This window comes from Acanthisitta chloris, unplaced genomic scaffold (assembly GCF_000695815.1).
Source record: "Acanthisitta chloris isolate BGI_N310 unplaced genomic scaffold, ASM69581v1 scaffold25051, whole genome shotgun sequence".
NCBI lineage: Eukaryota > Metazoa > Chordata > Aves > Passeriformes > Acanthisittidae > Acanthisitta > Acanthisitta chloris.
This window is the reverse complement of record NW_008655811.1, coordinates 2,303-17,606: the sequence shown is the minus strand read 5'-3', so window position 1 is coordinate 17,606 and position 15,304 is coordinate 2,303. Positions and strand designations below refer to the sequence as shown.

At 55.0% G+C, this 15,304-nt stretch overlaps 1 protein-coding gene across 1 annotated transcript; it reads right to left on the bottom strand.

The window, feature by feature from the left end:
* Positions 1 to 1,868: 1,868 nt before the first annotated feature.
* On the bottom strand, positions 1,869 to 13,280 carry LOC103811131 (chromosome unknown open reading frame, human C15orf39; the record flags this gene model as incomplete). Its single annotated transcript, XM_009084082.1, is given in 12 exon segments — positions 1,869 to 1,982; positions 2,094 to 2,200; positions 2,573 to 2,624; positions 3,262 to 3,386; positions 3,462 to 3,598; positions 3,834 to 3,892; positions 4,028 to 4,131; positions 4,550 to 4,704; positions 4,934 to 4,992; positions 5,210 to 5,323; positions 10,384 to 12,963; positions 13,173 to 13,280. Coding segments are annotated over 12 exon segments (3,714 nt in total), but the record flags the coding sequence as incomplete, so codon positions are not given.
* Positions 13,281 to 15,304: the final 2,024 nt, after the last annotated feature.

The window sequence follows — 15,304 nt, the reverse complement described above, 5'->3', positions numbered from 1 at the left end:
CACTCCCAGTAGGATCCCAGTTGCCACCAGCATAGGCCCAGCTGATTCCAATCCACCCAAAATACTCCCAGTCACTCCCAGGTGCTTTCAGCATGATTCTGGCTGCCCACAGCCACTCCCAGTCACCCTCACCGTGGTCCCAGTTGCTCCCAGTATGACCCCCAGGCACCTCCAGCATGATCCCAGTTGCCCCCAACAGGGTCCCAATTGCTCCTAGCATGCTCCTGGTCACAGCCAGCATGATCCTATGCAGGAGAGAACTGGGATATACACTGGGAGTATCTGAAACCACAGTGGGGATCATATTGGGAGCAACTGGGGTCAACATGAGGATGACTGGGATTATAGTGGGAATGACTAGGAACATGTTGGGGGCAGCTGGGATATACTAAGATCAGTACATATATGTACTGGGATACCCACATTGAGAGTGGCTTTGAGCAGGTAGTTGTAGAGAGCCATGAGGTCACCCCTGAGCATCTTCTCAAGGCTAAACAAACCCAAACCCCTCAGCCCTTCATGTGCTCTAGACCTTTTCTGCCCTCGTTGCCCTTGGCTGGACTCACTCCAGTGCCTCAATGGCCTTTTTAAAGTGAGAGGCACAAAGCTGAGCACAGCACTGAGCTGGGACCTCCCCAGTGCCCAGTCCAGGGGGATGAGCACTGCTCTAGTCCTGCTGCCACACTCTGCTTGAGCCAGGCCAAGATGCCCTTGACCGTCTTGGCCACCTGTGCCCAATGTTGGCTCACACTGAGCTGTGCCACCAGCACTGCCCAGTCCCTTTCTGACAAAGAGCTAGCCCTGGTATGTCTGTTTCTTTTGCAAGTGCACACTGCCATCTGGTGACCCTTCCAAACACGAATTGCTCTAGTCCTGCTGCCACACTCTGCTTGAGCCAGGCCAAGATGCCCTTGACCGTCTTGGCCACCTGTGCCCAATGTTGGCTCACACTGAGCTGTGCCACCAGCACTGCCCAGTCCCTTTCTGACAAAGAGCTAGCCCTGGTATGTCTGTTTCTTTTGCAAGTGCACACTGCCATCTGGTGACCCTTCCAAACACGAATTTGGGAAGGGTTTTGCAAGTGCACACTGCCATCTGGTGCTTTTCTGGGAAGGGAAAAGCCAACAAGAGCTAGCGTGGGGTAAGTCTAGGGGTTTTGCTTGGAGAAGGTTGGTCTCTTCTAACCTTGATGATTCTATGATGGGGGCAACTGGGATCATACAGGGAGTATCTGGGACCACAGTGAGGGTGACTGGGAATGGCTATGAGCAACAGGGATCATGCCAGAAGCAACTGGCAGTAACTGGGAGCATTCTGGGGGTGACTGAGAAAAACTGGGCCAAATGGGGGTAAGAGAGATCCTCCTGAGAATAACTGGGAAGGACTAGAATCAAACTGGGGGTGACTGGGAACAAGTGGGACCACACTGAAGGCTACTGGGATCATACTGGAAGCAACTTGGAGAAACTGGAAGTGATTGGATATTATAGAAACAGTTTATTTAAGATACACAATTATTCCTTTACATCCTTCTCAAAGATTGTGCCAGATGAGCAGGGACAGCTTCTCAGCGTCTCCTTCCCCTCAAGGCCCCTCTCCAGGCTCTCCCCACCAGCTGCTGAGTCTTCTCTCCTCAGGCAGAACTGCTTTGCCAATAGATGTGAGAATTATCAGGGTCCTACAGAGGAGAGGAAGAAGTTGTTGTGCACACCTCCAGAAAGGGCAGGGATGAGAGTCCCTTCCCTCCAGCCCCCCAGGGGTTTCTCCAACCCAGGAGATGATCACCAGGTACCACAAGGACCTGTGACCTGCAGGAACAGCAGCTCTCAGGCACAGTAACTAATCCAAGGGATGTAAAGGCCACTCACTTCTTCCCAGAATCCCAGGTTATTCATTTCCAGTGTCTGGATCCCCACTTCAGGGTCTCCTCTGTCCCACAGGGCTGTCTCATCCTGCCAGCCAAGCCTCCTTGTCCCCAGGAACTAGGAGGAGAGCACAGATTGCAGTCCTGCCTGGCCCCACATGGTCCCTTCAGCTCAGTCCACACTGGGACCAGAGCTGCTTCACCCCAGCAGAGAGACAGACAAACTTACCACCAGCAAAACAGGAGCAGTGATGATGCAGAGGCCACCCACAACCATGAAGGCCACACCATGTGCTGGAAAGCCTGGCTGGGGCACAGGGGGGTCCAGGGTGTCATCTGGAGCAGAGCACAGCAGTTAGAGCCCAGAACATCCAGGAGCTCTGCCCCGGGGAGTTCCAACCACCCACTCTGCACCAGGACAAATCTATAGGATGGATGACAATAACATCTATCCCACACCCTCCTTGCTCTCTCCAGCTAACCCTTCCCTCCCACTCTCCACCTGTCTGGAGGGGAGTGGGCTCCATTCCCAATCCCCCTAGGCTGTGCAGAGGGATAGGGTTGTTACCAAACTTTGGCTTTATGGTGACCTCATCAGTCAAGACATCTCACCCTCCCTTTACATAGGGGATCAGGATCTAGTGGATTGTGGACTGCAGGCATGGAGCCTGTGGAGCTTGTATATCCATATCCCAGAGGGAAGCTTACCTCCCACAGCAAAAGAGTATGGATCCACCTGGATATCTGAGCCAGCCAAAGCCTGGGTAGGCCCAACTGAGAGCACAAGTGCCTCCAAGACTTCCAAGCTGGTTGGAGCAGGGTGATTGAAGACCAAGTCCCCATGACAGATCAAAGAGCCAGGCCTGCAGACAGGGTTGGGAAGAGCTCCAGCAGCTGCCAGTCCCACCATGACCCCACAGTGGGATGGAGTGGGCACAGAAAGCCTCCCAGATAATTTTGTTCAAAGGAAGGAGGTCTCTGCACTCAGGGAGTCATTGGAAGGAAGGGACATCCCTGAAGCTCCAGCAAGTCACTACTAAGCCAGTGGGTAAATGCTTCACCTCAACTGCTTCTGCAAATCCTTCTACAGCCAAAAATATACACCTGACAGCCATGAGCTGTTGGTTGATGTTGGTAGGGAGACCTCCCTGGCTCTGTACACCCCTGCCCCAGAAGACCCCCCCTTGCTCCCACTCACAGGAATTCTCTTATCACCACTTGCAGGAATGTTGTGTAGTTCCTCAAGGCTCTTGCCACCTGGAAGAGAGGTTATGCTCAGCTTCCCACAAGCTTTTTGGGCTGTTTGGACACCCCAAAGCAGCCCCTCTTCCTCCTATGACTCCTCACCTCCCTGGGAGAACCCTGACCCCCCCTCTTCTCACCAGCCCCATTCCTACCGCATCTCCAAGGTCCCTGGCAAGATCCTGGTGCTCTACATCAAGTGGGTCCTGAAGGTCCTGGCTGAAGAGTCTGTTGGTGATGATGAAGGAGAGTGGGTACACCTGCAGGTGAAGCTTGGACCCTGAAGGAGCAAAACATGAGTGCTGAGCCAGCAGATTTGGCAGTAAGCCCTGCCACACATTGGGTCTGTCCTTACCCTCCACAGAGAGAGAGGTCAGGTCCACAGGGAGGGTTGCAAGTGTGACCAGTGCCTGCAGAACCTCTGTAACATCAGCATGGACAACTGTGTCAAGGTAGAGGTCTCCAGTGAGCTCTGGGTTCCCATCTAAGTTCCTGAGGGGAGAGAAGACCTCTGAGCAAGGCAGGAGGACTGGGACCAGGCTCAAACACCTTTGCTGGTGTTATTTCCTGGGAAGGTGTCTCAGTTGTAGTGTTTGCCCCAGCTGCACAGCACCTCCCAGGTTTTCCCATCCTCCCCATCCTTGCAGCATGGCTGATTAGCTGCAGAGAGCACAGGAGGCAGTGAAGGTAATTAAGAGCTTGGGAGAGAGGGAGCTGCATCCCATACCTGATCTGGACAATACTGAAGTTCCTCACAGGGTAGAGGGGACCAACAGATGAAGTCATCTGGATGAAGAGGAGACAACAGCTCAACTTTCCCCTATTTAGCACATGTTATCCCACAGTCCAGGCAGCCCACAGCCAGTCTGTACCCATTTTCCCAGCATCACCCTTTGGAAGGGCCCCCAAGGTTTGGCATACCTCGCTGACCAGCCTATCCAGGGAATCCACCCTGCTCATCCCAAGCTGGAAGCCAGAGAGGGAGATGGACAGCTTCTCTGGTTCCAGGTTCTCCAGGCTGAAGCCTAAGGGAGTTCAGAAGAGTTACACTCACACCTGCTCTTCCACCTCCCTTGGGAGATATTGATCAGCCTCAAGCTCATCCACTGCCACACACCAAAAGCAGAAGCCAGCAGGGCAGCTGAGTGAAAAGGAATTCCTTTGGATGTGGATAGGGCTTGGGATGCACCACCTCCCAGCACAGGAGAGATGGATCAAGAAGGACAAGCCAGAGAGCTTAGCAGAAGCACTGACCCACGCAGGTCCAGCTGCTGCAGATGTGTTCTCCAGCACCCTTAACATCCTTAAAATGGCTTTTCATGGCTCTGGAGAAGGTATGTTGGGTGACAGAAAAGCCTGGAGTCCAAACTTTGGCTTTGATGGAAGTACAGGTAGGGCACTGGGCAGTAGCAGCTCTGCTATGGAAAGATCTCCATGACTTACCACTGGACTGGACAGACTGGGGCTCCAGTTGCCAGCTGAAGATGCTCCTTCCCTTGCTCACCTCCGTGATGACTGTCCGGATGAGGTGGGAGTTGGTGGGAGCAGGAGAATCCCCCTGGAACAGAACCTCCCCTCGCACAACCACTGAGCCATTCCTGGGAGGGAGAGAAGACAGTGTGCAGCCCACCTGCCCTCTGGGACCAGCTCTGGGGTCCCATCATACTCACCCCAAGAGGTCTCAGGTGGCTTTATCCAGAGCTTCAGGCAGGGATGATGACCCCAGGGAGGGAGTATAGCCCCTCATGAGACCCATCTGAAGCGTTTTCCTAGGCAAACCTACCACTCCAAGCCAAACCTTTCCCTCTCCATCAGCTGCACACTTACAGAAACTCGAGAACATTTGCCTCCAGGAAGGTCTCATAGCTCAACAGCAGCTGGGTTAGCTGGAAGAAAGAAGCAGCTGGTAACTGAGAAGCTTTTCCAAGCTCCCCCACATCAGGATGGAGCAAAGAGGGGAGTCAGCTCAGCTTTGCTCTGAGGGAGTTGTGTCAGGGATTTACCCAGCCCCACTGTGCCCAGGTGGGCAACAGACCAAGCCAGGCTGATGCAGCCTGCAGGCTCCTCACCTCAATACCTCTCCTACCCAGCTCCTGCACTCACCATCATCTTCACATCTCCCTCCAACTCCCTGTAGGTCTCTGAATTCCTGCCGCCCAGAGCTGGGGTGTAGGTGATTCCCAGCAGTCGGAATTGCAAGGGCAGCACATGCACTGGCTGTGTGGGAGAGAGGAGCCTGGAGGGGTAGGATGCAGTGGGTTTCATCTCTGTGAAGCCACGTTCACCCATCACATGGAGCTCAGTTGGGCTGAAGGTCACTCTGGAGGCTGCAGAGAGATGCTCTGTGGCTGTGGAGAGGTGCTGGGAGGTGACAGAGCCAGTGGACATGGACTGGGTATCAAGGGTTGCTCCTGTGGGCACAGCCAGGGTCTGGGAGCTGAACAGAAAGCTGACTGCATACCCAGCTGCAGGAGAAGTCAGCAGGTAGGATGGGAATGGTGTGCTGGCAATGCCAGGATGGTGCCCAGCCTCGAAGAGATGCTCCAGACTAGGGTTCATGGAGCTGGGAGAAGGAGAAGCAGAACCTGGGCTGGCATGGGAGGGCTCTAGATATCCTGCTGGAGCAGCAGTGGGTCCCATCAATGTTGTCCTAGGCTCACTGTTCCCAGATTGTTCCATCACAGCCATCTGTCCAGGCTCTGGGATGGCACCAGTGGGACCTGCAGTGCTGGGAGACCTGGTCCAAACTGAGGTGGTGTGGGTTCCCGTGGACATCGGCTGTGTAGGGGTGGAAGGCAGGTCACTCTGCTTCCCAGAGGTAACAGCAGGAGCCCCAGACTCTGCCGTGGGAAGGAAGGGAGCCAGCACTTGCAGATTGTTGACACCAGGAGCCAGTGTAGCACCGGGAAGCGGTGTCAAGACAGCATCCAGGAGTCCAGACGTATTTCCTGGGACATTGGCCAAGGTCATGTCCACCAGCAGAGTAGCTTCACCACGCAGGAAGGCACCATCAGTGCTCCAGAGCCCCTCAGGTGTCACAGCAGTGCTGGGGTGCAGTTTGGCTGAGCTGGATGTCCCTTCTGTTGGCAGAGCTGAAGGCACCACCTGCTCCACTGTGCGGTGGCTCCAGGATTGAGCATCCACCAGTGTCTGTGCTGGGGCATTGGATGGGACCTGAGCCCCTCTGGCAGCCCCTTGGGGTGGGACCAGTTGGGTGGGCACCACCTCCATCGCTGCAGAGATGCTGGAAGCAGCCACAGGCAGGGAGGAGTCAGCCAGCACACCCTGAGCTCTGGGGGTGCTCTCAGACCCCCAGTGTGGGCTTTGGGGCTCTGCTGTGCCCACTGGCTGCCCCACACCATAAGTTGAGGTCACTGCTGGCATCTGTGTGGCATCATGTGAGCCTGGTCCTGCTCCATGGAGGCTTCCCAGAGCGAGGTGATGCCAGGAGCCAGGGCTGGGCTCACTCACAGTCTGAAGGAGCTGAGCAGAGGGAGGAGGAACCCCAGTGCCAAGCCACTGTGGGGAGGACAGAGTCACAGCTGCTGCTGTGCCCTGCCTGAGCCCTTCCCTGTCCCCAGATCCAGGCTGCCACTGCAGTGAGGTCTGAGCTTTTGGCATGGCCACTGTCGGTGTCCCCAAGCTCCATCCCTCAGCATCTGTCCCACAGCTCATGTCTCCTTGGACCCCTGAGAAGCAGCCTGAGGTGCCCACAGGCTGCTCCATCGTTGGTTCATTGAGGGCTTCCCCATGTGCTGTCACCAGATTGTCAGCTGTCCCTCGTTGGGCTGGTGAGCCCAGGGGACCCCAGGTCAGCAGGCTGAGGGGGAGAACAGTGGCAGACAGACACACAGCCAGCAGCAGGAAGGCTCTGCACCACAGCCTGCAGCCAGCACCAGCCATACAGGCAGCAGGACCCCGGGCTGGACCCACAGCCCCTTCCTCCTTGCCATGGAGCAGCGATTCTGGCTGCAGGGCAGTGATGTCTGGGGGCTCTGGTGGTCCAACCCCTTGGTTCTGCCTGGGAGAGGCCATGGAAAGAGCTCAGCTGTGGAGAGGTACAGCAGGAGCTTCAGGCTGGGTCCTTTCCAGCTCTCTCCCACAGCCCACCCCACTGACTGGTCCATCCCCAGAGCATCTCACACATCAGAGCTAAGACCTCTTGGAAAAATTTCCCCAGTACTCTCCAGTGGCTTCCCAACTCAGAAAAGCCTGTGCCAAGCATAGTCCAGGAGGCTCCCAGTGCAGAGCAGGGCTATCACTAGCCCTGGGCTCAGACATTACCTCATTCCCTGCCCCAAACACCCACCTTGTCCCAAACAGCCTCCCCAAGGACAGCCAAGCTCACCAACCCAGCACCCCTTTACCTACCAGCACCCAAGGAAAGGAGAGCATACTGCTTCCACCACAGTCCTGGCTTTTATCTCCTTTCCCAGGGGGAGTGGCTCCATTCCAGCTGCTCCCAATTAACACACACTCATTTGCACTAGTCCAGGTAAAGCTGGAGGGGTCCCAGTCTCCCTCTACTCCTCATTAGGCCCCTGGCAGATGAAGGATCGTTTGTGCCTGCTCCTCCAGCCAGGCTGATCCCAAAATCCCACTGATACTCCTCACAACAGCCTGTTTGTAGGGAGCAGCTTGTAGCAGTGCTGTTCCTCTGATTGAGTCCAGTAATTTGGGTTGGAAGACACGGACTGGGGTGCCTGGCTTTTGGGATCAGGCAGACTTCATGCTTGATCAAGGCTCACAAGGGGTAGGGTGTCTGGATCAGCCCTGGGTGCATCCCTGAGCACCCTGTTCTCTCCTGCCCAGATTCCTGATGCCCAGACACTTCCACCAGCAGCCTCCTGCTGAGCAGGCACTCAGGGGGCTCAGGATGTGCTCCCACATCCCTGGGTGATCCCTGATGGCAGGTTGGACACTGGATCCAGCCCTCCAGTGATGGGACAGAGAGGCTGGGCACATCACACAGGGCTTGTTGCAAGGAGAAAACAAGTGGGGGACCCCAATGCCCAGGAAAGGTCCTGTTGTGCCCACGCTGAGAAGCAAAGACAGAAACACAGCACATCTGGAAATGAACCAAACTTTTAACCCGATGAGGCAAAACTCTTACAACACATATTCTTATAAAAAATTAAATAAAGGAACTTTCTTCCCTGGAACCTTATATATAAAATAACTATTATTAACAAACATTGCTTTCTGAATCACTGTGCACAGCACAGGGGGAGTGAGGAGAACAGCAGCATTCCCCCTGCCCATCCACAGCCAGTCCCTCCCAATGGAAAACCAGGAAGGCACCCACAGAAATCTTTTTTTCTTTTTTTTTTCCCCCCCCTCTCATTTTCTTAGTTCAAAATATATATTCCCTGTAGTGAAACAAAAATCTTAAAAATCCTCATTTTGATCCTCCATGCTGGAAAAACACCTGAGTGATGAGTTTGTAAGGCCTCTGCTGTGCACCCTGCTGCAGCCCCCCAGGACAAGGGGGTGTCCATCTGTCCTGGGATGTCCATTAATCCTTCCAGGTGGAAAGGATCCCTCCTTTCCACTGCTTGCCTCTCTGCCCCTCCAGTCACAATGTCTCCATCCAGGTGGTCCCTAAATGTGCATATCCCATGCTCTCTCCAGACTCTGGGATGTAAAAGTGGTTTGGTTTCCTTTAACAGACCTTTAAATCTTTCTTGCAGCTTTTTAGTGTAAACAAAAAGACAAGTATAAATTACTCTATTGAAAGAGAAAACAACCCAAAACACATGACCTGAAGGCAGCAGCTTCTTACAAAGGTAAATCCAGAACATTTGTAAAATGTCTTCATTTCAACCAAAAAAACATGAGTCCTGGGACTACAGAAGTCATGATTCCCTTTCAATGATGTTGTGTCAGGTAGCAATCTAAACATGAAAACCAGGAGGAAGGTACATTTATTGGGAATAGTGTGGATAAAGCAGGAAGGAGGAGTGAGAGGAGAGAGGTGGGATGTCATCCCTGCAGTCGCCAGCGTTTTCCCAAGGATGGGGACAGTACTTCAACTATCTCCATGTTCCTCTTGCTTCAGCTCCACTGGAACTCCAGCCATTCCCTCTCAGCTCACCAGGCTGGTCATGGATGGAGGTGGAAGATGCACTAGAAGATGATGCATTCAAAGAAAAGCAGCTCCAGCTGCCATGAGAGGCTCGAGCCCATTCCCGTAGGCCTGGATAACACACCAACAACCCTGGAGCACCACCAAGCTGCTCTCCACCCTGAGCATCATCCTCAGAGAGTCCCTGGCCAGGCAGCAACATCCTGGAGGATCCTTGATGCTGATGGGAGCCCAGCATCTCCCTGCAGGGCTGATCTCAGCATCCACAGCTGTGGGGACAAGGAACCTTCCCTTTCCCATCCTCACTTGGCTGTTGCACTTGGCACTGTCCTTAGTGCCTTATTTTCTTGCTCTTCGTGGCTGTCACTCTGCCATCATCTCTCTGTGTCACCATGCCAGGGCTACAGGGGAGAGAAAGAAGTGGTTAGTGGGGGCAGGATCTTTACCTCCACATCCCAAATAATCCACCCTTCGGCCTGGCCCAGGGAATGGAACCTCCCCAGACAGGAAAAGCTCCTCATCATTACAACAAATCCAGACAAACACACCTCCACCTCCACTAAGTGACTTATAAATCCTATAAATGTGCACAGAACAGGAGTTAACCTACTTGCAAGTATGCTTGCAGGCTCTGACCTCAAACCTAGAAGAAATAAAGGTGTCAGCAATGACCTTCAGCAGAAGCAAAAGGGCAACTGGACAGAGCAGGGCAGTGGGATGGGACAGCCATGGGTGGCAGGTCCAGCATGCTGCCCTTGGATAGGTAGAGGTGGCCTGGAGGTGACCAGCACCTCCTCAAGATCTCCCTCCCAGCTCAAGCTTTCCCCCTCCACAACCCACAGAGAAAAGCTGGGCAGAACCCTTGGTAAGAATGTTGAGGGACCAGGTGATGCTCCCAAATGGATGCTCCCAAAACCCAGCAGCATCTGGGGGGCAAGTGCAGCTCGAGCATCCCTGGGAGAGCCCCAGGGACTCATCCAGTGACCAGCACCTCCTCAAGATCTCCCTCCCAGCTCAAGCTTTCCCCCTCCACAACCCACAGAGAAAAGCTGGGCAGAACCCTTGGTAAGAATGTTGAGGGACCAGGTGATGCTCCCAAATGGATGCTCCCAAAACCCAGCAGCATCTGGGGGGCAAGTGCAGCTCGAGCATCCCTGGGAGAGCCCCAGGGACTCATCCATGTACGAGGTGCTGAGCTGATGGATGGAGTTGAGCCAGTGGAGGGAGTGTAGATTTCAGGAAACTGCTTGAGTGCCAGGAGCTTCAGCATGCGGGAGGAGCAGCCCTGCAGCTTCATGCTCCTCAGGCGCCTCTCCTCTGACAGTGTGGTGGGACGCAACTCCACCTTGTGCTTCTGCAGCACTTGGTCAATGGAGGCTCTGGGGAGCATCGGGAAGAGCTGATTCTTCACCAAATGGATGGGGATGAAGATGGTTCCCGCCCGGACAACATGGGGGAAAGGGCAAGACAACATGAAGCTCTTCAGCTGGTGGAGAAGTTTGGTGAGGAGATGGGACACATCCTCGAAAGCCAGCCAGATCTCCTTGTCTTTGGTGAGCTTCTGAGGACCACACGTCCGGAAGTTTTTCTTGGCCTTGGCCAGGGATTTGAGTGTCTCCCCTGGTTCCTCTACCGGATCTGCCTTCTTCAGCCATTGCTGCAGCAGCTCTGGGGAGCAGTGGTACACAGAGTTCGAAATCCTGTCACAGATGCAGGTGTGCAGGCTGGTGAAGTACGTACTACACAGAGTCTTTGGGGGGCAGTCCCAAGACTGCCCGTCCCACTCCTCCCCAAGGGTGCCAGGGGCTGCAGGGGGATCTCCCTGCAGAGCTGTGAAGCTGGGCTGGGGGCCAGGTGGGGGCATCACCTGGCTGGCTGGTGGGGAGGTTGGGGGGGTCAGTGTGGGAGTGCTGCTGGGTGGGCTGAGCTGGAGGCCACAGTGGCCCCCATCCTGCTCACTGGCCTTGGAGCCGAACGTTACAGAGGACAGGAGCTTGTATTTTTTGAACATGAGGTTGATTGAGCTCTCGAAGTTGCTCTTGTCCCCAAAGCCCATGTTGAACAGCTGGAGCTGAGCATCCTCTCCCACCACCACCTTTCCCTCTGCACCCTCTTTCTCCCTCTCCTCCACATGCTCGCCGGCCGGCATCTCCGCATGGCCAATGGGTCCCTGGGTCTCCTCAGCTTCCACCACACTCTTCTTCAAGCTGAAGTCCAGCACCATGTCTTCGGGGGTCAGCTCCCCACTGCCCACACTGCCAGGGCTGCCCTCCTGAGTGTAGATGCCCAGAGGGTTGTCACACTGAGACTCCACCGGTTGGGGCACAGGCTTTGGCTGTTTGGGGACCATCTCACTTCCCCTTGGGCTCTGCCTTGCATCACTGCCCGTCCTCACTACTGACTGCTTTTTGATGACAGAAACATGGTTGCTGCCCGAGTTTTGGGGTAAGCAGTCCCCCCACAGATGCTCCCTGCAATAGATGATATGGTCTGAGGCCTCAGTAACATCCAGCTGAGGTGCCAGGCTGAAGACATCGTGGATCACGGGCATGGGCGGGGAGGAAGGAATAACCTTTGTGTCCCTCAGATCTTCCAGCTCCTTCAGAGGGGTCATGGCTGGAGAAGGTGGGATGAGCTCCTCAGCTTCATCCTTGACCTTGCAGGCATCTCCCTGCCCTCTGATGACAAAAGACACTGGTGCCCCATGGCAGGTGTCCTGAGGGGCTGGGCTGGTGATCTTCCTTTCAGGAAAAGGGGCCTTCTGCTCCTCCTGGCTAGGTTTCTTCCAGCCACCTTCTTCTTCGGGAAACATCTCTGTGAACCAACTGGAGCCCCTGGAAAGCTTCTTTGATGTGCAGACAGGTTGGAAAGCACTGCTGTGCCTTGATGACCTTTGCCACTGTGGACTTTCTGCCTGATGCTGCTCACATCCTGGCTCCATTCTGGCACAGGAGGTGTGGAACATGGATGCATCCTCAGGGCTCAAGGCAAAACCAGGGTGCCCAGCATGCCTGGGAGGCTCAGCATCCCTTGGCACCACCATGGGCTGGGTGGGAGGTGATGCTACCACACCAGCACCCGCTGCCCTCGGCACACAGGTGTCAAAAAGGTTGGGAAAGTAGCACCTTGGGGCCTGGAGCATGAGGAAAGGGTAGTGGAGGGCAAGACTGTAGGGAGATTGAGGGTATTTGGTGGATGGGTAGCATATGGGTGGCCTCTCCCAGTTTGCCAAGCCAGGATCAGGTGGCCGGAGCTTGGGCCAGGGGTCCAGGTTAAGGCTGGGGACCTCAGGCACCTTTCTCTGGCTCTGGACAGGGGGTTCCAGGAATAGGGTGCTGGGGGAGGAGCTGCATTTATCATAGGTGACAAGACAGTTGTGGGCTGAGGCAATGGGGGAGCCCACCTGCTCCTTGGTGGGCAGTGCCAGGCTGGAGGGCAGTGGCAGGAGGTTGGGGTCAGAGCAGGGACCCGTCTCACGGGGCTTACTGGGGTGGAGAGTGCCAGGAACAGGGGGCAGAGCCTGGCAGGCTTCCCCTTCTCTCTGCTGCAGGCTCTTCACTGGTGGTGCTAGTGCAGGAGCCATGGTGTGGGGCAGAAAGTAGGAGGGGTTTCTGTACACTGGCTGGGGGACCAGCAGCCCATCTGCCTTCTTCACCTCTGGCTCCTTCGCTGGTAAGGGGTGTCCAGCCAACGACCTGGCCAGCAGCTGCTCCTGCATCAGGCTGTCCAAGCCCTTCTGGGTGCCTGGGGGCTGCAGCATGTGGCCCAGGCTCTGGGGTTTGTACATCAGGAAGCTCATCACGGGTACAGAGGCTGGCACTGGCTGGCTCATGGCATGGGGACTGGGATGTCTGACATGGGGACTGGGATGCCTGAAGGCAGGCACCATGCTCCTGGCGCCCAAGGGCTGCACGGGGCTCTGCAGGGGCCACATCAAGATTCCTTGTAGTCCTTGTAGTTCTCAGAGAGAAGGTTGGGCACAGGGCAGGATGTGTCTTGGATTCTGCTGGCTGTGAGCTCTGTCTTCAGTCAAGGTAACTTCCTCAAAACCACAGGATTCACAGACTCCAAGTACCGTTTTGCAGCCATTTACATGTTGCTGCCAGGGAGAGGCAACCTGAACAGGAGACAAAATAAACCATGAGCACAGCAAGTCCCCATTGGCAGCACCCTGTGTTGGCACAGGGTGACAGGGTCCCCCAGGAGCCTCCCCAAAAGTCACCTTGCCCCTGTACTGGCTGGAGAAAGCATGTTGGTTTTCACATGCATCCCATTTGTGATGCTCAGGATCACCCTGGAAGGCACAAAGAGAGGAGGTGTGAAAAACCCTGCTTGTCTCACAGCCAGTCTCTGCCAAGGGCAACAGGGACTTGTTTGCCTTCTCCCATCCTCTCAACACCTGGCAGAGATCCTACGAAAACCCACTCTACCCCAACTGAGAAGCAGCATTTGATCCTCAGGGTGGAAGCAAGGGATCCAGTCAGGCAGCTCTGGACAAGCCAGGGTGGGAGCCCACAGCTGGTGGGAGGGGGATCCTGCAAGGCTAGCTGGGCATTTCTCCATCCACCTCCTTGGAAAAACCCTGGAAAGTTCTGGCTGCTTTGGTTCCAAAGGCTCAGGGAGCATCCGTTGCAAGCAGCAGGGAGCAAATCTGGGTCAGCTCAGGTGATGATCCACCAGACACAGAGTCCCCCAAATTTCCCCACCCCCAGTTTCACCTCTCAAAGTAATTTGAAGCTTTTCCCCCAAGGCAGCAGCTTACCCTCTCCCTCAGGGGACAGGTGCTGCATGCCAGCAGGTGGAGCTGGAAGGCTGTCCCAGCACCTCCTGGCCTTCCTAGGCATCCTGAGCATCTCCTGACAACACCCAGCATTTCCCCAGCATCTCCTAAACATCCCACTGAGACACCTGAGCATCCCCTGAGCTCCAAGAGCATCACTGGACCATCACCCAGTAGCCTCCCCCAGCACCACCTGAGCCCTAAGAGCTTCTCTGGGCCATCATCCACCATTCCCCCAAAATCCCCTGAGTCTCAATAACATCACTGGACCTTCACTTAGTATCCCCCCCAAGAACCACCTGACATCACCTGAGCATTGTGTACATCACCAAGCAAGCCCCAAGACCCACTTGAGCATCACTGGACTGTGGCTCAGCACCCTCCCACCACGGCCAAACATCACCCAGCATCTCCCAGTACAGCCCAGAATCCCCAAGCCCAGGGCTGGACTCCTTGCAGGAGAATCTCGTGTCTGTTCTCCACTCCCTCCACGGTTTCTTGTTTTCTTTTTTGTGTCAGGAGTTAGCAGAGAAGTCAAGGAGGAAATGGAGGAAAAGCACGTGGAGATAAGATAAAAGTCACATCCACAGCAGGGGAAATGGAGCAGATAGAGGGGGAGACTCGTGCAGGGAGATAAGGGACCCAGGGGTGGTACTGCAGCTCTGCCTGGGGGGCACCAGGGGATGATCTGCCTCTCCCCAACCCCAGCTCACCCCAAACTAGCACAACCAAAGCTGCACCCTCTGCTGATCCTTCCTGTTGACCTTCTTATCCAAACTTCAACGATTTTTCATTTTCCAGGGAGGATGCTGCTTCCCTGGAATCCTCTCAAAACCCCCTTGGCAGGGTCAGTGGTTACCTGTGAGGAGGAGGAACCTCATCTCCCTCTTACCCCTCACATCATTTCCAACAGCTTTATCCTCAGGATAAATCCTTGGGGTCATTTCCAAGGCATCCAGTACCAATTAAATTTGCCATCACTTAGATCCAGGGAAATAGCTTCCTTCGAACTGAAAAAAGCTTGGTGAAAAAGCTGAACTGGGTCATTTTCCTTCCCCGAGGGATCCCTCGGGAGGATGGTGTTTGAATCCATCTCCCTGGGAGATGCTGTGTGGGTGGGAGATGCAGGCGTGGGATCCCTTCCTGCTGTGACAACGTTCGGGGTGGAAAGCTGTGCCAGAAACTCAGGATCTCATAACTCCCAACATTTCCCCACTGCTTTTTCCCCTTTCCCTGAAACCCTAGGGATCTACAACCCCTCGGAGAGGGGACATTGTGACACCAGCCCTGTGTCACATCACTGGGCACGATGTTTTACTCTGTTCTACGCAGC